This window comes from Delphinus delphis, chromosome 16, assembly GCF_949987515.2.
Source record: "Delphinus delphis chromosome 16, mDelDel1.2, whole genome shotgun sequence".
Classification (NCBI taxonomy): domain Eukaryota; kingdom Metazoa; phylum Chordata; class Mammalia; order Artiodactyla; family Delphinidae; genus Delphinus; species Delphinus delphis.
This window is the reverse complement of record NC_082698.1, coordinates 79,469,611-79,496,160: the sequence shown is the minus strand read 5'-3', so window position 1 is coordinate 79,496,160 and position 26,550 is coordinate 79,469,611. Positions and strand designations below refer to the sequence as shown.

Sequence of the window (26,550 nt, the reverse complement as noted above, 5' to 3'; positions counted from 1 at the left end):
CACTTAGCCAAGGGCATTAAGAGTCAAAAATATCACACACACACACACACACACACACACCTCCTTTGCACTTGAGATCAATTTTTTAAAAACTTAAAATAGCATATTATATAAATAGTATATTTTAAGTTCTAGAAATGTTAAGGAAGAAACTCTAAAAATCTTATTTTATCCAATTTTGAATTATTTAATCAGACTTTATGCTGTTATGCACTGAATTATAAGACAAGTTCTATAGATACTTCAGGGAGTTGAATCTATGTTTACTCTAGTAGGGACTAAAATTTATTTACTTTTTTAGGCCTTAGAAAAGGATCTCACAAGTAACAGTACAGAAAATTTACTAGACAACAGAGAGAATAAAACATAAAAGAGAAATGTTCTAAGAAGAACAAACAGATAAACTCATGTATTTTGGAAGGATAATTATCTAATCATTTAAGACCTATTCCATGATCAGATTAGAGAAATCGGGAGATGAAAATGACTTGGTCTGAGACAAAGCTAGGAAATTTAAGACACGTTAAATTCAAAGGTGCAATTTACCCCAATTATCACTAATGACTTTTAATGATGAGGAAGCATCAGAAAGCAGTCTTAACACATTTCCCTAAAGAGGAAGCAAAATTGATCTTTGCTAAGTATCTGGTAAAAAGAAGAAACTAACAAACATAATTTTTCTCTAAAATTACTTTTCATAATCAGTTCACACTAAATGTAATGCTTTGAAAACAAACAAAAGATGAACAGATTTATCTACAAATATTTCCACTACCGAGGCTTCAAAAACACATCTGCAGATCGAGCCAACAAAGATTCAGTACTTGTAGAATAAATTAATAAATGTATTTGTGTCCGAGTCCTACCCAGGTAACTTCTTAAAACATTTAAAATGTTTAAAATCTCAAGTTCTAGAACAAATAAAGTACAAGTTATGAAACAGTATTTTTACATTCTGTTTATTCACATTATTTGGCTGAAATACAAGCCTGGCATCCATAAATTGGCATATATTTGGTTAAGCCTGAATCTCGATCTGAAAAACTACTAAAAAGCTCTTTGAAAATGTTTTGGATATATCAGTCCATAAAAATGATTTCAGACTTACCTTCCCAGGCAGGTGACTTAATATACTCTTGGACTAGGTTCTTTACATAAGCATTTAAAGAGGATGTCTCGTGAAGTCCAATGGAGCTACAAGTTAAGGGTCGCCTAAAACAGCTTTCATTAACACGCAGCCAATCACAGAGCTAGAAAAGAAAAGTTATTACTTATTTTAAAAGCTTAACTGAACAAAGGGTTTCTAACTTCCCTAAGCCAATTTTCTTTCCTCCACAATAAACTGAATTTAAATGACTGAACACAACAAAGTAACAGAACATTTATTGTCATGATTGAGTTCCGCAGATAGCTCAGACAGAAAAGTGTTCGTATGTATGCGTGCATATACACATACGTGTGTGTGTGTGTGTGTGTGTGTGTGTTTTCTAACCTCTTCAAAGAACTTATAAACTTCATTAACAGGCAAGAATTTTTAAAGCACCTAATATAAAATGCACATTTTGATAAGGTGTTCTAACGAACATCTCTACGAAAAATAACTCATTATGCAAAACAAATCAGTCTTAAATTAAAATTTATTCCAGCTTCATATACTAAAACTAGGATTTATTTATGAGGGAACATAGAATTTGAGATATAAGTTACAATGAAAGTTCCTACCCTTCTTGCAAGTTTATTTTCTATGGTATGTGCATTTTAAAATACAGTTGATGCAAATGTAAGGCCAGGACTTCCCTGGTGGTGCAGGGGTTAAGAATCCACCTGCCAATGCAGGGGACACGGGTTCAATCCCTGGTCTGGGAAGATCCCACATGCTGCAGAGCAACTAAGCCTGTGTGCCACAACTACTAATCCTGCACTCTGCAGCCTGCAAACCACAACCAGTGAAGCCCGGGCACCTAGAGCCCATGATCTGCAACAAGAGAAGCCACCACAATGAGAAGCCCACGCACCACAACAAAGAGGAGCTCCCTCTTGACGCAACTAGAGAAAGCCCACGAGCAGCAACAAAGATCCAACACAACCAAAAACAAACAAACAAAAAGTTAGGTTTAAAAAAAAACCCCCCACACACAAATGTAAGGCCAGACACTGTAAAACTCTTAGAGGAAAACACAGGCAGAACACTCTATGACATACATCGAAGCAAGATCCTTTTTGACCCTCCTCCTACAGAAATGGAAATAAAAACAAAAATAAACAAATGGGACCAAATGAAACTTAAAAGCTTTTGCACAGCAAAGGAAACCATAAACAAGACCAAAAGACAACCCTCAGAATGGGAGAAAATATTTGCAAATGAAGCAACTGACAAAGGATTAATCTCAAAAATTTACAAGCAGCTCATGCAGCTCAACAGCAGAAAAACAAACAACCCAATCCAAAAATGGGCAGAAGACCTTAACAGACATTTCTCCAAAGAAGATATACAGACTGCCAACAAACACATGAAAGGATGCTCAACATCACTAATCATTAGAGAAATGCAAATCAAAACTACAATGAGGTATCACCTCACACCCGTGAGAATGGCCATCATCAAAAAATCTACAAACAATAAATGCTGGAGAGGGTGTGGAGAAAAGGGAACACTCTTGCACTGCTGGTGGGAATGTAAATTGATACAGCCACTATGGAGAACAGTGTGCAGCTTCCTTAAAAATAGAACTACCATATGACCCAGCAATCCCACTACTGGGCATATACCCTGAGAAAACCATAATTCAAAGAGTCATGTACCACAATGTTCACAGCAGCTCTATTTACAATAGCCAGGACATGGAAGCAACCTAAGTGTCCATCGAGAGATGAATGGATAAAGAAGATGTGGCACATATATACAATGGAATATTACTCAGCCGTAAAAAGAAACGAAATTGAGTTATTTGTAGTGAGGTGGATGGACCCAGGGTCCGTCACAGAGAGTGAAGGAAGTCAGAAAGAGAAAAACAAATACCGTATGCTAACACATATATATGGAATCTAAAAAAAATGGTTCTGATGAACCTAGGGGCAGGACAGGAATAAAGATGCAGATGTAGAGAATGGACTCGAGGACACGGGGAGGGGGAAGGGTAAGCTGGGACGAAGTGAGAGAGTAGCATTGACATATATACACCACCAAATGTAAAACAGATAGCTAGTGGGAAGCAGCCGCATAGCACAGGGAGATCTGCTCAGTGCCTTGTGACCACCTAGAGGGGTGGGATAGGGAGGGTGGGAGGGAGATGCAAGAAGGAGGGTATATACGTATGCATACAGCTGATTCACTTTGTTATACAGCAGAAACTAACACAACATTGTAATGCAATTATACTCCGATAAAGATGTTAAAAAAAAAATACAGTTGATCCTTAACGACACGGGTTTACACTGTGCAGGTCCACTTACATGTGGATTTTTTCAGTAGTAAATACTATACTTCATGATCCATGGTTGTACGCATCCTCAGACGAAGGGCAGTTTCTTAAGAAACCAAACATACTCTTGCCATAAAATCCAGCAACTGTGTTCCTCGGTATTTACTCTAATCAGCTGAAAAGTTATGTCCACACACAAACCTGTGATGTAAATGTTTATACCAACTTTACTCATAACTGCCAGGACTGAAAAGCAAACAAGATGTCCTTCAGTTGGTGAATGGATAAACAACGGCACACCCAGACAAAGGAATATTATTCAGTGCGAAAAAGAAACGTGCTACCAAGCCATGAAAAGACATGGAGGAACCTCAAAGGCATATTATAGCTTATTGAAAGAAGCCAATCTGAAAAGGCTTCGCAACGTATGATTCCAACTGCAGGACGTTCTGGAAACTATGAAGGCAGTGAAATACCTGGGGCTGCCAGGGGTTTGGGGGAGCAAGAGAAGACAGGAATTACTGGGTGAATTGGGGATTTTTCCAGCCGGGAAACTATTCTGTGTGATACTGCAATGGTGGATACATGCCAAAGCCCACAGAATGTACGGCACAAAGAGTGAACCCTAATGTAAATTATGAACAGTAGTTAATAATAATGTATCAGTATTGGCTCATCAATTGTAACAATGTACCATGTTTAATGCAAGATGTTAATAATAACAGCCACAGGTGTTGGATGCAGAGGGTACCCAGCGGGTATATGGGAACTCTCTGTACTTTCTGTTCATTTTTTTTCTGTAAACTTAAACCAAGCAGCTATCTGATCAAACCAAGGGGAAAAGACAATAGTAGCCGTAGATATTTACACTTAGCATGGGCCAAGCACAGTCTGAAACATGTTTACATGCATTTTTTCATTTAAACCTCACAGCTCACACCAGATATCAAAGTAAGTTCCAGGTGGATTAACCACCATTTACAAACTATACATATCGATCCAATGAATAGACCTGATTTGGGTACTTGAATAAAACTGACTACTTGAACAAACAAAATGCAAAAAACAAACAGAAAAACACATTTATTGAACATCTGGATAAATTAAACACCGAATATTTGAATCAAGAAATTAATAACATTTTTAGGCGTGATAAGGGCATATTTCTTAGCAGTATCTTCATCTTTTAGTAGTACATATTTCTACATGAAATAAGATGTGAAGCAAAAGTCCAACAAAAGGAACTGATTAAATAAATTCTAAAATATTTAATCAACCAAATTTTTAAATATCCCATATTGGGGAACTATTTAGCCGACATGCTATATAATATTCAAATGTAGGTAAAGATGAAAAATAAAATTCAAAACAGTATAATCTTAATTTGTTTAGAAATATCATATGTATTAATATATCATTTAAAATATACATATACACACACATATATATATATATATATAGTGAAAAAGCAAGAGTGAGAATAAATATATCTGAAAAATTAAGAGTTAAACCAAAAAATATGGATTTGATGGTTGGCATTACAGGTGATTTTTACTTGCTTTCCATGGTTCTGTATTTTTCAGATTCCACATAATTGGATGTATTCCACATAAACAGATGTATTAGGCCAAGAAAATAAAACAAAACTCGAATTTTCAAAGGCTCGAATTAGCCCCTTCCTCATTCCCTCTGCCATTACCTTACTCTATGCCCTCATTATTTTAACATAATCCAAGCTGATTTCTCTTGTTTCTCTCCAGGTGTACCTAGCTGGAATTTCTTTCTAAAGGAAACAATCACATCTCTAGCCTCAGTGATCTCTTAGGCACTGGAGAAATACAAAATTTAAAACAAAAAAAGGTTCCTGTCCTCAAAAAATATATATCCTACGAGCTTCCCTGGTGGCGCAGTGGTTGAGAGTCCACCTGCCGATGCAGGGGACGCAGGTTCGTGCCCCGGTCCGGGAAGATCCCACGTGCCGCAGAGCGGCTTGGCCCGTGAGCCATGGCAGCTGAGCCTGCGCGTCCAGAGCCTGTGCTCCGCAACGGGAGAGGCCACAACAGTGAGAGGTCCGCGTACCGCAAAAAAATAAAATAAAAATAAAAATATATATATATATAAACTAGAGAGGACACAGATTAGGATTCTGGGTAAGAGCTAACCGCAGTATGGATTGAGTCCCCTAGTTTAAAATAAAAAGGAGGAGGACACGGACGACTGAAGAACCCGCAGAGAAGGGCAGCCCATGAGACCACAGCAGGACCTCAGGGCGCTGCACACGGGGTGAGCAGAGAGTGCTCAGTGAGAAAGCAGTCATCGCAGGGGAAGGTCTCCACGAGCAGCGGCTGAAGAAGAAGGCAAGACACTTATGGTTTCACGGTGAACGAGATGCAAAAAGTCAGGAAGAATTATGGATTACCTACACGCCAGGCTGGGGAGCCTGAGTAGATGAAAGTGACAAGAACCGACAGAAGACGACAAAGAGGAGGTTTGTGTTACTGGCTTTGAGTCTAACGTCATCATCACTCCCAGGACATCTCATCCGGAATCGGGATCTGCCCACTAACACTGCCCCCCCAAACTGGTCCTTCTCTATTCCAGATACTTCCTGCCCCCGTTTCTCCACAGGAACCTCAGCAGCGTTACTGGTTACATCCACTCAAAGCAAATAAACAAGTTTTAAAAACCCCTGGTGACAGATAGCAAAGCAATCATATTTTACATAAAAGGCTAGTAACGAATTCAATTAGATAACAATTTTGCACAAAGTTTTCAAAGACCTTATCGTTAAATTATTTTCAGGCTCACCTCTGTCCACAATGAAGTTCCTCGTCCGAAGGACTCCTCTTGTCTCAGTGACATGACAAAAGATGATACATCAGAGAGGGACACTTTCTCCTGGGGGGGGGGGGCAGGGCAGTTTTAAAAAATTACTCATTTAAAAATGTTTGAATCAAACATCACTGAATCAAAATCACTGCAAAAGCAGTCTAGCAGACCACTTACGGTAGAATACTATTAGGTAAATCGAAAGCTACTTTTTAAAAAGAAAACATTATTCAACTTTTAACAGGAAGACACTGACTACAAACATGCAATTATATGCAATTATCTACGACCATTATAGAAAATGAAAGATCACTTCACAAATCTAGTTTCCTTAAAATTGAGGTTGCTATCTTAGAGGTAACACAGTCACAGATCTAAAAGCAAAAACAGAAACAGCCTATAAGAAATTCCTTATTACTTAAAAGTGAATCTGACTTTTCAACGCTGCAAAAACGACCCCGCCTTAAGAAAACCACCCGGGTCTTTTCATTCCCTGAAGGTTGCGCATCTTCAATTAAGATAGCTTGCTCTAAGCCGGGGGTCAGCAAAATCACTCACAGCCTGTTTTGTAATTAAAGTTTTACTGGAACACAGCCATGCCCATTTATTTATAAATGGTCTATGGCTGCTCTTGAGTAGTTGTGACAGAGACCGTATGACTCAAAAAGCCTAAAATATATACTAATCCAGCCCTTCACAAAAATGTTTGCTGACCCCTGTTTTCAGCAGTAGTGTTACTGGAGCTCTGTGAAAAACAGAGAATAAAGGTTTTCCTTGAATGTCAATTTCCTGGAAGACGTGCATAAAAAATACAGAGGAAACCAGGTGAAAGCTTCCAAGAGTCCTCTCCCGGTACGGTCACCCAGCTACCCCACCGACGTGTAAAATGCCTACCAGGGGAGCTCCTTAGAGATCCAGCACCCAGGGTTTTTACTGGAAGCTGGTCACACAGACACCCCCTGCATCGCACCTACAATTCCAGAACCCGGGAAGGAAAGCAGGTGTTCAGTAGAGACCACACTGTTTGTACGAGTACTGCAGGCACAGTAGGTAGGATGGTGGGAACCCTCCTGAAATCCAAGTTCCCAGGTGCCAGCCAAGGGCCAACCTTATAAGCAGGGCTTTCTAACGACAGCATCACAGGCCTGCTGTGTTAACTCTTTTATGAACATCCGCTCACTAAGAAAGACTAGGAAACTGGAGTTAACATTAGGAAGAAAGATAAACTCACCACGTCTACCAGATTCATGGCCGTCTGAAGGAGATAGCACTGCGCTGCCCCTCGCAGCAGGATCTGATGTGTGATCATGGTGCACTGAAGAACGTCCCTGACATCGGAGAAAACACATGCACTTCCATTGTCTCAGGACAATTCTGATAGTTTGTAGTAACTGACAACTTGATTTAATATATCTACACTTTCTAACGCAGACAGTCACTGCCAGGAGAATTTCAAAGCTAGTAAATAATTAAGGCCTCTAGTGGAGCTCAATTTTAATATGAAACAGATCTCCTTTTAAAAACAACAACATAAGGACTTCCCTGGTGGCGCAGGGGTTAAGAATCCGCCTGCCAATGCAGGGGACATGGGTTCAATCCCTGGTCCGGCAAGATCCCACATGCATGGAGCAACTAAGACCGTGCGCCACAACTACTGAGCCTGCGTGCCACAACTACTGAAGCTCGCGTGCCTAGAGTCCACGCGCCGCAGCAAGAGAAGCCACCGCAATGAGAAGCCCATGCACCGCAAAAAAGAATAGGCTCTGCTCGCCGCAACTAGAGAAAGCCCGCGCACAGCAATGAAGACCTAACGCAGCCAAAAATAAATTTATTAAAAAACAAAAGACAATTTCAAAGTAAGAATTTTACACTTTTTTGAAATACTTTGTAATCAATATTAATATTTGTTATTTTATCTCTAGTTTCCTACATATCAATGTAATAAAAACAACTTACTGGCCTTATTTTTAAAGTGACCATAATCCAATAGTATTTATTATGGCATATATTTAAATTAGTAATTCATAAAACAAAATAAGTTCAACTATATGAATAGATTTTTTTAATTTACTTTTTATTATATAAAATTAAGAGCAAAAAATCCTGATGCCAATATTAACTAAAACCACTCACTAGGGATTAAAGCAGAAGGAAAAACAAAATTTACTAACGGAAAGGTACGACAAATAACCGTATGTGAACATACTCAGAGTACATTACCTCAGGGCAAGAAGCCCTTCTATACCCAGGGCTTTACATCTTGGGATATTTGCCAAAGCCTTAGATAGAAACAAAATGGGAATAGCACACCAATGTCGGCTCGTCATCTTCTGAATAAACTTTAACAGGAAACTACCTGAAAGAAAAAGTTTTAAGACATCATTGTTGCCAGCAAGCACATGATAAGATGCTCAACGTCATCAGACTTTATGTAGGGAAATGCAAATCAAAAACCATAATGAGATACAACTTCACACCCATTAGGATGGCTACCGTCAAAAGGACAGACAATAACAAGTGTTAACCAGGATGTGGAGACATGAACGCTCAGACATTCTTGGTGGAAATGTAAAATGGTACAGCCAGTGTGGAAAAGAGTTTGGTGGCTCCTTTAAAAGTTAAACACAGGGCTTCCCTGGTGGTGCAGTGGTTGAGAGTCCGCCTGCCTATGCAGGGGACACGGGTTCGAGCCCCGGTCCGGGAGGATCCCACATGCCGCAGAGCGGTTGGGCCCGCGAGCCATGGCCGCTGAGCCTGCGCATCGGAGCCTGTGCTCCACAACGGGAGAGGCCACAACAGTGAAAGGCCCGCGTATCGCAAAAAAAAAAAAAAAAAAAAGTTAAACACAGAGTTACTATTTGACCTAATAATTCTACTCCTAGGTATATAATTAAGAGAAGTGAAAGATTACATTCATATAAAAACCTGTATGTGAATATTCATAGGAGTTATTCATAATAGTTAAAAGTGGAAACAATCTAAACATCTATCAACTGATGAATGGATAAACAGAATGTGAAGTATCAACACAGTGGAATATTATTCAGCTACAGAAAGGAATGGAATATTGATAAATGTTACAACATAGGTGAATCTCAAAAACATTATGCTAAGCAAAAGAAGCCAGACATAAAATAAAAGGCCACGTATTATATGATTCCATTTATATGAAATGTTTAGAATAGGCAAATCTAGAGAGACAGAAAGTAAATTAGTGGCTGACAGGAGCCAGGGGAAAGGAAAATGAGACTTGATTACTTATGGGCAAGGAATTTCTTTTGGGGATGATGAAAATATTCTGGAATTAGTGGTGATAGTTGTATAACTTTGTGACTATACTAAAAACCACTGAACTGAACAATTTAAAAGGGTGAATTTTATGGTGTGTGAATTATATCTCAATAAAGCTGTTGGGAACAAAAAAAAATCAATGTCATTTCAATTTCATTCCTTTTTAGTAAGGTAAGTATTCTAGTGCATTGTAGAAATTCTGATAACCATGTAGCTATATATTTAATAGTTAAGGTAAAAGATAAATTTTTTACTGTTGGAAACCATTCATCTGTTGGAGATATTAAAGAAACACAGGATAAGAAGTACCAATGGTAGCTGGCCTCTGGTATCTGCAAACAGTGATATCAGATCTTTCTCACAGGTTATTTTGTACCTACCCTGGATCTAATCACTGTAATTAATTTAAGTATTTTGAGATACAAAGGATGGTGCTCTATCCTGCTTTCTCCGCTAATATGTGACATCTTAAGGATCTTCAAGTCACAGTAGTTAATAAAAATGTCTGTTTCCGGAGATCATCACTTACAATGACTTTTGAGAAATCCCTGGACACTCCTGAAAGGGTATTACCCGTATTTTATATCTCCCAAAGTGCCTAGCTCAGAACTAGATACGCTTAGGATATTGTTGACAGAAAAAACTACAAAGTAAAAACTGTAAATAAACATTCTACCTGCCCTCCCTCCTGTTGGACTAATTAAGTTCCCATCTTCTGCCTCACAGCTCTCTCATGACACAAGGACGATGGCAACAGCCAAGCCTCTATTGCTTATTCACTCACTACACTGACAGGGTCACACGGCCACAAACTCTAGGTGCTCAAACTCTAGGGGGCACTGATCACCGTCACGTCACTCACACCGTGCTGTGGACATGAGATGTGCCAACGTGGTCGGCAACTGAATCCCCAGACTGTAAGCTTCCAAATTCTAGCAAACTAAAGAACGGCTCTGACAGTTATCTTCTCCAGTTTAACTTTTTAAAAAAGTAATCAAAACAATCCATTTTCTGTAAATGTAAAGTTGTGATATACAGGTGACCATCTTTTCTCTTTCTTCCCTGACTTTTGAATACATAGCACCACTGGTCACTGTTCACCCTATTTGCAGATTAAATACAAAAGAAAAAGTATATATATATATTTCATAGCCAGGGTCACTTTCTAAGTCACAAAGCCCAGAACAAAAAAAAAGACTCAGAAAGAAGAGTGGGCCCTGCTACTCAGCAAGGAAAATAACACTGGCTTTGTGCTTTGCTTACCAACATAGCCCATCAGGAAGAAAAGTACATCTCCAACCTGAAGAAGTGGGATATTTCTAGGATACAAGGTCTTACGAAAAGCAAGTATTTTTTCCTTTCTTATCTTTCTGAGTCAATATCTATAAAGGGACAACTTTGCCACAATAGATACTCTGTTTATAACTTTTTCCTAAGCCCAGGTTCTTTCTTTCTTCGACCTGTTTTGCTCATTTTTGAAACTGAATAGAGACAAGTGGCAAGAACGGCAAACTGCAGCACACATTGCAAAACTGCTTCCATGCTACGGATACCAATACTGGTATCACGTTATATACAAAGGTAAAATTGTGTACTCAGTTTCAATGGACATGTGTATAATTCTGACAAAATTTGCATATTCCGGAAAAAGGAACTATTTTGATAATACTGATTATAATAGTCATAGGTTGGTGCTTATAACCAACATACTAAAAATTTAAGCTAATAAATTAAAAAGAAACTCTTTACTGACACATACTCTTTATTTCTTCTGGAAGAAGAGAAATGTAAGTGACTAAGAACTTCTGTAATTTCAATCCCAGTGGAGAACCACTTCCTATCAGCTGGCCTGGGGACCTACAGACAAAGGGGAAAAAAAACAAATATTTTAAATCTATTTACAAATAAGTAGACTGAAACTAAATGGAATATGGCCCAAATGTCTTTCAACAATAAAACAATAAAACCATCTTCTTCTTCTAAACCTGCATTCTATTTTTCAGTAAAATCTTGAGGATTCTTCTGCTAAAAACATCAGAGATCTTCTAGGAAAACAGACGTGAGTCAGCAATGTGCGACACTAAGCAGGCATGGATTTCTTTTTTAATGACACTTTCTCTGACACACATATATGAATCTTGCCAAATAGTATCGTTTAAAAAAAAGTCTAAAAATGAAACTTTAAAATTATATTTTATTGTTCCCAACACCTAATCCAATGATTTTAAATCTTTAAGTATTAAATAAAATAACATTCACAGAAAGACATATGTTAGTAATAAGTAACTTTTGCAAGAGCATTTAATTAACATCTACAAAAGTCACATTGTTTTTTTTTTTTTTTTTTTGCTATATGCTTCGGCCAGGGACATTATCTGTTAATTGAACACATTAGGGTGCTAGGGAACTGAAGGCATTTCATAATTAATGTGTTTGTCAACTCTCAGAAAGCACCACGTTGGTTTTACTGCTTTCCAGCGGTCTAATTGCTTCAGAGAACTATTCAACAGTAATGATTACTTGAAAATCAAAAATAATTGGCAAATCTAGCGTTGCTCTGCTCTTTCGATATTAAATAGGACTAAATATTAATATAACTTAGCAGAGACTAACTTAAAAATTTTAAAGAAGTTGGTGGTGAGAGTTCTTTTCTATTAGAGGTATACCAAACAAAAGACTTGCAAGTATAAAAAAACTTAGTTTTCAAAATTAGACAACATAATTTCAAAAGCAAGGGGTATTTTTGAAGATATAATTCAAGAGTACAGGTAATGCTCAAAAGATGAGGATAAGGCATAATACTGACAAACTCTTCCCAGTATCAACCTTGACAAAGGGTGATGGTGTCAAATAAGCAATATGTCATGCAGAATGGCCTCCACCGTCAGATAGGGAAAGGGGGAAGTTAGAATGAACCCTGTGGTAGTGGACTAGAAATGGATGTGCTGGTGTGAACTGATGGTTTTTAATATGGATGGATGGATGGATGGACAGACAGACACTGAAATATAGATGGTAAGTCTGCTCAGCAGACAGAGCTAAGAAACAGAGGTATACACACACACACACACACACACACACACACACACACAATCGTCATGAGAGAGACGATGATTAAGCAAATATGGTTAGACAGTATCATTTAGGGAATGTGGATAAAAGATAAATGAGAATTCTTTGTATTATTCTCACAACTTTTCTATAAGTCAAGATCAAAAGTTAAAAGAAAAAGGAAAAAAAAAAAGTCTCAAGTGTTGGTTAGCCAAAGCCACTACAATTTCCAAGAGGGCAGAAATCAGGAGTAAGGGAAAAGAAGTAGCTATGTAAGATATCCTTCCCAAAAGGCCAAGAATGGATGGGTTCAAAGTAGGAAAGAAAAGAAAAAGAGAAACACCTGACACAACTACTGGAAGAAAGGCAAGAAGAATAACAAACACAGAAGGGATGACATGGTTAGAAAAAGCTGAATATCTACAAGGCAACATATATTTATGTAACAAATTCATTAAACAATCTGGTCACATTTCATAATCACATTAAATTTATATACCCAATACATATGACTGCATTGCTGCTAAATAACGATGTTTGTTTACCTGCTGTATAGAGAGCTCTGTGAAAGTGCATCCATTAATGCCCCAATAATAAACTAAAAAAAAAAGGAAAAAAGTTTTTGATGTTAAGTTGTAACTGTAATTTTGAACGGTCAGCTTGCTGTAACTGCACATGCTACACAGGGCTACAGAAGAGCTGTTACAAGCAAAGCTGATCTCTCATGCTGTAGGTTGGTCTATGATAGTCTTGGAGGATACCTTAATTCCACCAGAACGACAAAACAAATACCGAATTTTCCCACCTGATAAAAACATACGGAATACTGAGAGGAGAGTACATGCTGTGCTAAGAAGGAAGAAGAGAGTCCAAAGAAAGGACACATGGTGGAAAATAAAGGTAGTAACAAAGGAGAAACAAAAAGATACTCAAGAGAAAATTCAAGCCCCTATGCCTGGAAGATAAAGGGGGAAAAGTATATCTTCAAAAATATTACTAGACAAAAAAGCAAGCTTCCAGGAAGTGCAAGAAGGCTAGGAGAATGTAGAAAAATGATGCATATTAAAACACTATACATGTAGTTGGACAATCAGGAAAGTTTACTTCAGTTACCTCTAAATGAGAGGTACATTACCATACCAAAGTCAGTGATCACCTGACTCATGTGGCACCGTAATATAAAACTTTAAGTCACAGCTGAGGCTCTCACCATCTCTTTGCTTTACTGTGATTTCTGATAAATGGAAGCATAGATGCTGATAATATAGCTCTAAAGGCAACCTCCGCTCAGTACAGTCGATAGTAATTCATCGACTCAGAACTGGGGGACTAGCGTGACTAAACAAAGAGCGGTAATTCAGTGACTCAGAACTGTGGAAACAATATCACTAACACGCTTCTATACCAGTTTTCATGCTGTTGACTTTTGTTCAGAATACTGATACCAAAGAACTACTGGTAATGATGCAGGCAGCCTATCGACAAACTACATTACAGAAAGCGTTCTCCCAGTACGATAGCTAAGTTTAGAGAAATAGGATTTGTTGTATGCAAACCTCTAAAATGTTACTTGCGATTTTCAGGCCCTAGTATATATTTTTTGAAGATCACATAGGATAAAACAAATACCTTCGCCCCTCATCTTTTGACAAAGGGAAAAAGGAAAGGGAAAGGCTGTCATTACCTCAGAAAATTCTGCTGAAAACGGAAGAACCCTTGTTTCATAGAGCTCCAAAAAATGGGTAACGCCTTCTTTGGTCAGGATTTTATTTTCACTTTCAAACATTCTTTTATAAATACACAGATGCCAGGATGGGTGAAAGAGCCAACATCCTGTGGAAATAAACACCGAATGTTGACTTAAGATTTTCACATTATGTCGCCCCACGTAGACTACATATTCAAAACTAAACACAAACACATTAACTTCATTCCAACACCGCAAAAGTGAGTCTCTTTTTAATCGCATCTGAGGGTGTTTAATTACTGAATAACCAAAATAACTTCAGTATTTGGTATTCCATTTTCAGAGAGATTCATTTAGAAAGGCTGCAAGCGAGTGTCATAGTGGCTACAGCATACAGAAATTAAATATGACCCCACGCAGGTTGAAACTCTAGGTTTGGGGTGATTTCAACCAATTCTTCTCTCACCTTACTTCAATCCATTTTTCATACAGAAACATGAAACTGTCCCTGCTCTATTTAAAACCCTTGCGTGGCTTCTCAAAACTCAGACTAAAAAACAAGCGAGGCATGAACTGCTTCTGACAATTACTCCGACCTTAACCCGCCTTCTCACATCACTGTGCTGTGGCTTACTGGTCGGGTCCTCTACCCCACTGAGCTGTGCCCATCTCAGGGCTTCTGCACCCAGAGCTGTCTCCTCAACTTCTGTGTCACTCTTCAGGCAGGTCTTTCCTAGCTGCCCTCTCCAAGGTATGGCTTCACTCACTAGATAACTCCATTTCTGCCTCTTGTTTGTTGCCTGTCTAGAACTTATCATCAATGCTATTTTTTCCTGGAAAACAGACAAAAATCAAGTGAAAAAGAGTACATCTGTCTCACCACTTTATCCCAGCGCTTAGCGTGTATTGGACATTACGTAAACATCTATTAAGTAAATATACAAATGAGAAACAAAAAATGGAGTATGTACCTTGGACATACTTTAACTTTTTTTGAAATATCTTTTAACACTATTAGAAAAAAAACTCAGCATTTTTAACTCATGGCATTCTATAAATAAATCAGTCTTTTTTTTTTTTTTTTGTAATTTACACCAAGATGCTTGTTCAATCCTTTGGCAATGATTTTTCAAAATCTGTCACTGCCATTTGATTTGGTTTGCCAAGAGCTGTGGGCAAAACGTGGTAATAAGAGAATCATTTTAATAGTAAATGCATAAGTGAAGTCACAACAGGATTCAATTAAATTCTAGCCCCAGATGGGACTACAGATTCCTATGGTCTGTGAAAAATCCCAGTGTATCAGAAAACAACCATAGCAATCAGCTGAATAAAGCTCAATTCCTAAGGGGTCAAACTACTAAAGTTGTAATTATCTAAAGTAGGCACTAAAACCCATTTACCTAGGTTATTTCTCATGTGTAAACATGATAATGTAGCATTTTATCATTCATATGTATACAAAACACCATTAGCTTGCATTTAGCTGTCTCGTTGATCTAAACTTAATTTCATAAAATAATTTTAAGAAGCTCCAGCTTCATTTTATTTCTCCTAAGAAGCCCTCATAATATAGAACTGATACAGGACTTAAAAACCATATTTAAAATAGCATCTTGGAATTTTCTCTTCCTAAGAAGTCCAACCTACAGAACAGCTGAAACCCGAAGAAAATAACTCTAACAATGAAACAGATACATTAAGAGAATAAGGATGGAAAGCACTTAAAATATGTAATACCAAAGAGCTCTTATTAAAAATGAATAATACACCATGATTAAAACATTACCAAAGAGCCCTTATCTTTCAAGGATATATACTGAAAAAAATTACAGATGAAATGATATGCTGTCTAGGAATGGGCTTCAAATTCATTTGATGGGGAGGGCGCAGGAAAGGCCACATATGATGTGAGACAGAGACTGGCACAAGTTGATCACTGCTAAAGCCGGGTGGTGGGGTTCATCATACAAACTCTTCTCCTTCCGTGAATGTCTGAAATTTTCTATAATCAGAAGTTTATAAATTACCAGACCTCTAAATTATAGAAAACTCTGCAGCCATTTAAAATTAAATTCTCAAAGACTATTTAAGGACATAGGTAAATGCATTTGGTTATACTGCTGAGTGAGAAAAAAACATTATGAACAATCAATCCACAAGGTATGTCTCTGGAATGTCAGCAGCGGTCTCTTGGTAGCAGTAAATTCATATATTCCTGTAACATGCTCTATAATGAATAAGAGTTACTTATAAAATTAAGGAGGAAAAACTGTATGTGTTATAAAAAAGCAAAATAAAAGTAACTGTTACCATTTTCCTCTGACACTGCATATTCAAACAGATTGTTCAGCTTTGGTAAAACTGGCTTTATAACATGTATCTGAAAAAACAAAAGCAAAAAGCCACAGGAAATGAAAATTCACCGTTCAAAACTCAAAGGACTTTTCGTCTATCTATACAACAGTCACTCTGTTCCTCCTTGCCACCCTGGAGAAGAGGCAGGGCCTGTATGCCACTATGTCACAAAGAGGAAAAACTACTGCGATGCTTCATCTAGTTACTCACGTTGCTCAAGGCCACTCATTTAGAAGCAGAGTCAGTTCAGAGTTCAAGGCTCTTCATTCTTAGACTCTGCTACACATATCAGCATCTAATTTACATACCCTACAAACTAAAGGTAAATCACAGTTTCTCAATAGTGAGGGTCTTGAGGATATACTGATTCAGGAAAACCGTAAGTTTAGAAATGCTTTTCCTTTATTGCTCATCCTTGTATCTACATATATTTAGTACATATGAGTAATTCTTTATTTTAGTCCACAAACAACGCATCTGGACTGACACCTCCCAGTGGCTCCACGATGGCAGGCCCCACAGCTTACGGACTGAGAACCCCTACAACAGGGGTTCTCCAAGCGTGGTGCCCAGAATGGCAGCTTACGGATCTCCTAGGAACATGTAAAATACCTGAGTTCTCAGGCCCCACTGCAGACCTACTGAATCAGAAACTTTGCAGGCCAGACACTTTCATAAGCCATCTGGGCGATCCTAATGAATGTTAAAGTTGGAGAACACTGCACTAGAGTAGGTAATCTTAAGAGATTCTTCTCAACTGAAAAACTCTAAGAGCCTACAAAAATGAACTCAAAGTCGACTGCAAATGATTTTTCAAGTTTCCATTCTCAGGACCAAGAACGCAAAGATGGAAGAGAGAGAGGAAGGGAGGAAGAGAGAGAGAGAGAGAGAGAGAGAGGGAGAGAGAGAGAGAGAGAGAGAGAGAGAGAGAGAAGGACAGAGGGGGAGGGAGGGGGAGGGAGGAGGGTGGGAGGAGGGAAAGAAGGAAGGAAGGAGGGAAGGAAGGAAGGAGGGAAGGAAGGAAGGTAATCTACAAAATCGAAGGCCCATTATAGCATCATTATTTACTTAATAACAATTTACCTCAGACTTTAAGTAACATTTCCCTTAGTGTGCATTTCTTAGGAGATTATTCATAACATCAAGAAACTAAAAACTCATAAACATTTTAGAAGTAAGTGTCAAGGGAAGATCAAATAAGACTGAATTCTTTGAACGATAACTTAAGTCAACTGAAAGTATTCTTTAATTTCCTGAGTTTATATTCAATCTTAAATTGCACCTATGCCAGGAAACAAAGTACGCTTGGACTCCATTATGCTGTATCCAAGTTGGCCTTTCTGTATTGCTTTTACAGAATGTTTGGGGAAAAAACCCCAAGAACTGCATCTACATAGGATTTGTTAAAATATGAAAACACTTACCTGATTTCCTTCAAGAGTTTCCATAATTAATATATAGTTTTCCCAAAACTTTAGAAGCTCATCTTTTTTCTTCTCAGACCACCAAAACAGACTTGGGCCTGATATGGTTTAAAAAAGAAAATTAGTTCCTAGATTTAGTTCCTAAGTCAGAAACTTTCATAAGCTTCCAAATGATAACAGTTCTTAAAAGTATGCTACTCTTACCAAATGTCGTTTTCTCTAACAATGGCGGGTGCCCCTGTATTAGAGCCTAGGTAGCAGGCTTGGGCAAACAAGAATCTCAAAAGGAGGTTTTTTCAAAAAAAATTAAGGTTACTACCTTGGAACTCTGGGTAAGGATGACAGATTTGAACACATGTACTCTACTTTCTCTCCCTAAGAAACTCACTATAACAGTAAGATTTTTCAAAGGCAAAAACCCAAGAATTGGAGAAAACAGGGGAGCAGACAACAGCAATGAAATGAGGATCCGCAAATCAGATTAAAAGCGAGCAGAATCAAGACAAGTGACTCTTAAGTTGGCACAAGGAAAGCAAAGAAAAAAACCTGATTCACACTACAAAATGCCCCCAAGCCTAAGGAACTGGCAGAAGAAAATACTTCAGGAAGTAGAGGTGAAAATCAAGGCTAAACTAAAAAGGATTTGTTTAATGTGTTTAAGAAGCAGATCCCCAGATGCCCTTTCCTGTGTTCCGAACAGGAAAAAGACTGGGATTGATTCTCTGGGGAAGGTAAAAGAGTGGGTCTCCAGATTGAGGGGCACTGGACACGGCTGAGGTCAGGGTGAGTGCCACATGAAAATGGGAAGTGAACATGTATGCACCCTGGACGCTGAGACCCCCTTCCACCTGCCCCCATCGCCGTCTTGGCCTCTCAGGTCCCAGAGGACCTTCTCCATGGCATGTGGCCACCCCAAGAGGAAAGACCTGAAAATACTTTCACCAGAGATTACCTAACAAAATGCCCTGGCCAGATCGCCTTACAGCGAAGTGCACAGTCAACAAGCACCACTCATGTGTTTAGAGCTTGACTTTTCGTCCCACATTCTTACGTATATAAGCAGGTGTCTAAGGCTCACCAGACATCTAGGGAAACCTCTACACTAAAGATCAAGACCAAAACAAATAAACAAGGAAATCTGGAGAAAACAAAACTACACAGGAAAAAGAAAACCTGAAAAAGAAAAAACTTTCACTAATATTTTAAAGGGAGATAAGATAGTGTGGTTACGATATAAAAACAGGATACTATTAAAAAGGGGGCATTCCAAGAACAAAAAAGATCTCATGCGAATAAAAATCTGATAGCAAAAAGAAGAAACTCAAAGAAAGGACTGGAAATAAAGTTGAGGAAATCACCCAGGAAGTGGAGCACAAAGACAAAACCATAGAAAACAGGAGAGAAGAGATGTGTTAAAGGCCAGTCCAGGAGGTTCGATAACCAAAAAGAGAACAGAAAGCACAAAAGGAAGGGAGGAAATCAAAGTAATACGAGAGCAGTTCTCAGGACCGAAGGACATGATTTCCAGATTGAAAAGGTCTGAGTGCCCTACACCAGGATGTAAACAGGCCCTCAAAACTGAAATGGCAGAAAGCTGGGGACACAGTCTCTATAATCATCTGTGGAGAAGAAACGGCTCACATACAAACAAACAGGATTCAAATGGTTTCAGACTTCTCAACACTAACAATGGGAGCTCGAGCCTCTAAGACATCAGATGGATGGATGCCTTTAAAATTTTGAACAGAAATGTTTTCCAAGCCAGAATTCTACCCCAATCAAACCATCAGTTGAATGTGAGGGCAAAATAAAAGTGTCTAGATATGCTTGGTCTTGGCTTCCAAGAAAGCCACAAGAAAACATTACTGCCACACCAACAAAGAGAAGAAAGGCTGGATTATCAACAAAACCCTAAACTTTTTTTTTGTGGGGGGAGGTCCATCAGAGAGCTGAGGTCGCATTGCTCTCTGAATTCCAAAGGGCAAAGAGCGTCTCCAAGAATAAGACAGGACACACGAACTGCAGTTAAAAAATAAAATAAAAATTTGACAAGTTTTTAAAGGCCAAGTGTGGACAACTTAGAAACTCTGGGAACCCCAAGGGAGTCTACACCCACTCACCAGCTCTCTTCCTCAAGGCCTCCCCCATGTGTTCAAGAAAGACTGTGGGCAGGGCAGGGGACCCTGGAGGCGTGGGCATGCAGGGCCCACCGAGGTTTGAAAGGGCAGCCCATCCATGCCCTGCAGGAGTACAAGGTGGTGGTCAACTGAAGACGCCTGCCTGCACCCTGGACCCTTCCCTGACAGGAGGCCAAAGCTGTCGGCCGCCGGAGGAAACCCGCCCACAATCCCACCCTTGTCCCTGCTCTCACATCAGGCAAAGTTGGCTGCCCCTGGGAATGGCTAAACACTTGCTCTCCCCTCGACCCTGCACTGACACGAGGAACGCCTCTTATGTGTCCGGCACTCATATGAAGCAGGTCTGCTGCTGTGGAGGGGGGCAGAGTATCAGCCCTCAAGACCCACCACAGATACAAGCAGAATGCAGCCGCCACAGGAGAAGTTAAGGAAACTCTTAACCCCTCATGAAGTAGGAGGCAGAGGTTATGTGCCACTGGAGAGGGAGCAGAGATGGCTAAAGAGTTTGAACCCTGGGCTTCCCTGGTGGCGCAGTGGCTGAGAGTCCGCCTGCCGATGCAGGGGACACGGGTTCGTGCCCCGGTCCGGGAGGATCCCACGTGCCGCGGAGCGGCTGGGCCCGTGAGCCATGGCCGCTGAGCCTGCGCGTCCGGAGCCTGTGCTCCGCAACGGGAGAGGCCACAGCAGTGAGAGGCCCACGTACCAAAAAAGAAAAAAAAAGTTTGAACCCTAAGGATAGGGCACATGGGGCCTAAGAAGAGGCTGTTGTAGGAGAAATGAAAAGTTCCCTCCTTCCCCATCTCAACCTTTGCACCAGGTAACCAACACCAGCAGTCTACCCTCGAGGGAAGGACAAAGGCATGGAGGAAGCTCTCCATCCGTGGAGTCGGCATCGAGGGCTTGAGAAAAACTAGAACACTGAGAAAAACCTTATAGGCTTCACGCTAAACATTAGGAGGCAACAATCCACCACCAACAAAATCCAAAGCCAGCTCACCAGAGTGACTCAACCCAAATAGTCTAACAGAGAGGAGTGCCTATCATCGAAGGCATAAATATTTCAGTCTCTGCTGAAAAAAGTGATCCCATTGCCAAGAGATAAAACAGAAAACAAAACCAAACTCAGATATGGTCCAAGTACAGAACTTGTACATAACTATGATGAGTATGTTAAAGGATCTAATGGGAAAGGCAGACAACATGCATGAACAGTTGGGGATTTTCAGGAGATGGAAACTATAAAAAAGTGACAGAAATGATAGAAGTGAAAACATATCAGACATAAAGGATCCTTTGATTAAATTATCAGATATGCAAGGTCTTAAAAAGTTTTATCTGAAGGAACTATTAGAAAATACATTACAACAAATGAGTAAACCAAAAAAGAGGACGAACTCCAGGAAACAAGAGCTCCAACACAGAATCAGGTGAAGGGAATCCCCCAGATGATAGTGAAGGCAGATCTAAGAATGTCAGCTGTGCACCAGACTGAGCTTGTAAGAGGACTCTAGGAGACACTTCTTCAGGAAAATTGATAATGCCTGATGATCTGACTTTGTACAGGAAAGATTTAGACAATTAACTAAGAATCTGGGGTTGAATTAGTGATAAGAATGGAGACAACGAAACATAAATGACATTAATCTAGCAAAAACCTGCAGGAAGGAAAAAAAAACCCATCATATATACACAGATCACCTGTGAACAGTATTTTCCTAGTCATAATTTTGTTGAACTCACATTTAACCAAAATTACAAGAATGACATTGGACTTTATGACATTACTAGATCATTTCAAGATACGGGGGTAAATACCAAAATAATCAGCTAAAAGAGGTAAAAGTGGCTGCCCTCGGAAATGAAGGAAATGGGCAGGGGCACAAGCATGAGACCACTGCTTATCTTTAAAACTGCAGAATGACTGACTCTTTAAAATAAATGAGTGTTTAACTTTAGTAATTTAAAAAATGTTTTCCAGTGACAACTCTCATTGGATGATCACCAACTTTTGGGCTGTTAAAATATTTACTACCTGATGTTTTAAGCTTATATAAAAATCTAATCTACTCACAACTTCAGCCAAACAAAAATCCTTTACCAGTATAAATAAGTAGGCAGCTCCAGTTGAAAAAGTAGACATTTTCTATCTATTGAGGCAGTTTTGAATCAGTCCATCCATTTTTGACTTTGATACCTCAAAATTAATTTAAGGCGAGAATTGTACTTTCACATAATTTCAGTGAGCAAATCAATCAGTAGGAACATACCAAACTGAGGGGAGGCCTTGCTATTTCATCTACTCTTGTTCTGTAATAAAGCGGTAGGAAGCACAGGCTCAAAATGTAAAAAAATTGAAACCTCACTCAATTAAATCAATTTCAAAAATACTCTCCAAAGGTCGACTTAAGGCCCATATGCTTAACAAATATTTAAAAATCCTGCTAAGAGAACTACCAAGGGAAATTTCAAAAGAACGTGCTAGTTTCCATTACAAAATTCTAACACTCGAGACTCAATTCATCGCTCAGTACATGTAAATAATTTTCTTTTTAATTTGATGGGCGCTAACTCTTCTTTCCTGTTAGAACGGACCTACCACGATACAGTGCGAATTTGGTCTGTAAAATCCTGCCTGGGCTCGTTCCTAAATTATTCCCACGGATGCAGTATTCCACCTGCTCTGGGTCAGAAAGTTCAGGAGATGCAGACTCCTCTCGGCTGCAGTGATCTGTGTCAGTTCAGAAAACACCCTCGACATGAGGTTCCCAAGGTTTTTCAGGCTTTATGGGGACCATGAGAATAACCCAATTCATTACGGATCTCGGAGACTACCCCAGGAGCTGACTGCCGGAAGCAGGGGGCCTCCCTCCAAGAAAGCCAAGTAGGGATGGGCCCGGGGGCAAAGAAGCAAGTACCGGTTCCTTCCCGGGGGGCGCACGCGCAGTCGGTCCCCAGCTCCGCCGACACCTCCACAGCCCGCTGCAGCAGGTAGCGCGCCCGCTTGCGCGTGAGGGCGTCCTCGGCCCGGGTCAGCCCCGCCTGCACCGTCCTCCAGAAGCGCCAGCAGCGCCGGGCGTCCGGGTCCGCCTCGCGCGCCGCGCTGGCGCGCTCCGCGCCAGGCTCGGGCAGCAGCTTCTCCGCCAGGGCGCTCAGCACCAGCAGCTTCGGCCCGACTCGGCCCGGGCCCTCGGGAGCCCCGGGGGCGACCAGCCCGCCCCACAAGGCCCGCAGCGCCGCCCCGCCGCACCGGCCCAACGCCGGCAGCAGCCGGCCGGCCACCAGCGCCGCCGCGCCCTCGGCGGGCCCCGCCTCGTCCCCGCCTAGCGCCAGGGCGAGGGCGGCCCGCGCCACCGCCTCCAGCAGCGGCGCGTCCTCGCGGGGCCGCAGGCAGGGCCCCACGGCCGCCAACACCTCCACGGCCGCCTCGGCGGCCCCGTTGAGGCCGGGCGCGGGGCCCGCGGCGAGCAGGTCGCGCAGCGCCTCCTCGGCCAGCGCGGCCGCCAGCTGCGGGCCCCCGGCAAGGCGGGCGCACGAGCGCAGGGCCGCGCCCGCCGCTCTCAGCACGCGCCGGCGCTGGCGGGCCGCTGGGCCGGTGTCCGCGCCGCCCGCGGGGCGCCCGCGCAGGCCCCGCAGCAGCGGCACCAGGTACCCGGCGGCGACCTCGCGCGCCGCCTCCGGGAGCGCGCCCGCGCCGCCGCCGCGCGCCTCCTCGTCCTCCAGTCGCTGCAGAAGAAAGCGCAGCGTCTCCACGCGCTCCGCGGACGCCTCCTCGCAGCACAGCGCCCCAAGCAGGACCCGAGGGTCCCGGCTCTGCGAGAGCAGCGTATCCGCCAGCACCCACTCCATTTGACCCGAGCGCCCGCAGGAAGGCGCCGGCGTGCGCTAGTGCGTGCGCGTGCGCGGTGGGCCCGGGCGCGCACCCGCAGGTAGGGGGCTTGCAGCCCGGCCCTAGTCCTGCTAGGCGCGCTTTGGGCAGGTCTCACCAGAACTGCCTTGGATCTGATCCTCTCGCTTCTGCCCCTTACTTTTGTAAGAGGAAAAGAGGCCCTCGTTAAACGTTAATGTCGTATCTATACCAACTCCATCGATTCCTAATTGGAGATTGGCCTGCCCGAGGGCTTTAAATCATTCAGGTGCTGTGAGGATGGGCCAGAGGTACACCAGGAAGGTGTACTAACGATCACCTAGAAGCTCTTTTTTCAAAAAGGTGCAGCCTGGCACCACCCACACAGAGACTGACACAGTGGGTCCGAAATGGGTTCCCGATATCTGCATAAAAAATAAATAACGAAAACCCAAGAATGAGGTAGAGGCCCTGAAAAGTACTCTAGCTATGAGCCAGGGATAGGGCTGAAAACGAGATACCCACCACGACGCTGGCAGTCAAATGCCCAAGCGGACTCTTGCATGCAGCCCTTCGCACACAATGCTTATGCTCCCACATGTAGAGTCCCCCAAATAGTCCACGTGTCTGTATGTTCTGTATATCTGACAGCATCTACTGCTAAGTACAGAAACAGAAACCTCACCTTAGTATGCACGGTACTGGTTTGGTTTCTAGCTCAATCCTAGGCGAACTGAATCAATGACTTGGGTTTTCACTTTGCCTTTAACCATAGAGAAGTCCATGGAGAAGTCACAATCTCACCTTCAAAGAGCTTGCTGTGTAATAAGCATAATGGATAAAGTGTAATTTAAAGTTATTTAAGTTTATTTTATGTAATTTAAAATAATTTAATTTTTAGATTTTTGGTTTTATATAATTTAAAGTTATTTACAGTTATCTGACATCATATATGCAAGATTTTATTTCCGTATTTCAGGGTCATTCAGTTTTCCATTGACAGATGCGTAAAGGGTTCGGTTGTAAGCCTACTTAGAATGTGTCAGTAAATATCCATTGCCTTCAACATTTAATGTGCCAATAAACATCAGTTTCCTTCGACATATATTCTTCATATATCTATCAAACAAAAATATGCAAATGTCTTGAGCAGACACTTAACAAATGAAGATGTGCAAATGTAAGCATCTGAAAAGGTGTGAGTGTCATTATTCCTTAGAGAAATGCAAATTAAACCCTCAAAGAAATACCACTTCACACCCATCAGAATGGCTAAAATTGCAAAGATTGAAAACACCAAACGGCTGTTGAGGATTTCCTTTTCTTGAAACTCTGTCTTCCTCTAGTTTTCATCATATAGCTAATTCCTGTTTTTTTCTTTGTCCTGTTTCCCCAGCTGTTTCTTCTCCATCTCTTTGGGGGAAGAATCCTCTTTCTCTTCCTGACCTGACCTGTTCATATGGATGTTTCCAGAATTACAGCTTCAGATCCCTGCCTGTTCTTCTCACTCTAAATTTTCCCTGAATAACTTCATTAAAACTATAGATTCAACTATGATTTACACGCTAATGATGAAAAAAATCTAGATCTCCTGCACAGATCTCTCTCCCAAACTGCAAACTTATCTACCTACTGCCTACCAGATGTCTCCATTGAATATCACTCAGGGCGTCATTCTCAATCTCTACTTTTATGAAGGTCACCTCACTATCTTCATTCCCCCATCATCATTACTGCACCCCCCCCCACCACCAATATACTTCTTCCCAGGTATTTCCTATTTAGGGGAATGGCTGTCACTCACTGAGTTGCCCAAGTCAGAAAACCTGGGAGCCAATATGTTACCAAACCAACCTTGGGTCCCCTTGCCTGTGTGCAGCAAAGTCAATCTACTGACACGGGGTCGTGGCGAAGGAAAGTGCAGCATTTACTGCAGGGCGTCAAGTAAGGAGTCCAGGTAGCTAGTGCTGAAAAGGTCCAAACTCTCTGAAGGCTTTCAGGGAAAAGTTTTTAAAGACAAAGTGAGGGAGGAGCGTTGTGGGTGTGTGATCAGCTTGTGGACACTCTTCTGATTGGTAATGGGAGTCAGCTGGTCTGGGGTTTACGTGCTTGTGGGCAGCCTTCAGTTAACTTCTCCCACCTGATGGGGGTTTCAGTAGCTGCAAAACAGCTCAAAGACTATGGCTCAGAATATCATCCAAAGCCCTTGAGGAGGAACTAAAGGTCCTTGACTTTGTTTAATGGCTAAACTATTATTATTTTGTCTTGCGTGACTGCTTTTCTTTCTTTCTGCATTTTCTCACTTCTCTAATTAAATTTACTCTTTGTAACTCGGGGAAGGCCTAGGAGGCTAAAGGTTTTTTTACAGACAAGAGGCAGGCAGAGGACACTGGGGTAGGTGTGGTTTGTTCTAGGAAGGCCCCATAGGGTCTTGCTCAGTTACAAATAGACTTCGCACTCTCTTCTTTGATTCCTCAAATCTATCCATGAAACTTCCTAAATGTTT

General features: G+C 41.1%; 1 protein-coding gene across 1 annotated transcript in view; it reads right to left on the bottom strand.

Annotated features, from left to right (window-relative positions):
- Positions 1-25,118, bottom strand: part of TARBP1 (TAR (HIV-1) RNA binding protein 1) — a 62,701-nt gene extending 37,583 nt beyond the window's left edge. Inside the window, exons 1-10 of the mRNA XM_060035050.1 lie at positions 23,116-25,118; positions 18,063-18,160; positions 16,594-16,663; positions 14,278-14,426; positions 13,139-13,191; positions 11,302-11,399; positions 8,472-8,607; positions 7,483-7,579; positions 6,231-6,320; positions 1,109-1,250 (exon numbers count right to left, since the gene is read on the bottom strand). Of these exons, the coding sequence (XP_059891033.1) occupies positions 1,109-1,250; positions 6,231-6,320; positions 7,483-7,579; positions 8,472-8,607; positions 11,302-11,399; positions 13,139-13,191; positions 14,278-14,426; positions 16,594-16,663; positions 18,063-18,160; positions 23,116-24,046 (1,864 nt within the window). The 5' untranslated portion in view covers positions 24,047-25,118. The remainder of the gene's footprint in view (positions 1-1,108; positions 1,251-6,230; positions 6,321-7,482; positions 7,580-8,471; positions 8,608-11,301; positions 11,400-13,138; positions 13,192-14,277; positions 14,427-16,593; positions 16,664-18,062; positions 18,161-23,115) is intronic.
- Between the last annotated feature and the right edge of the window lie 1,432 nt (positions 25,119-26,550).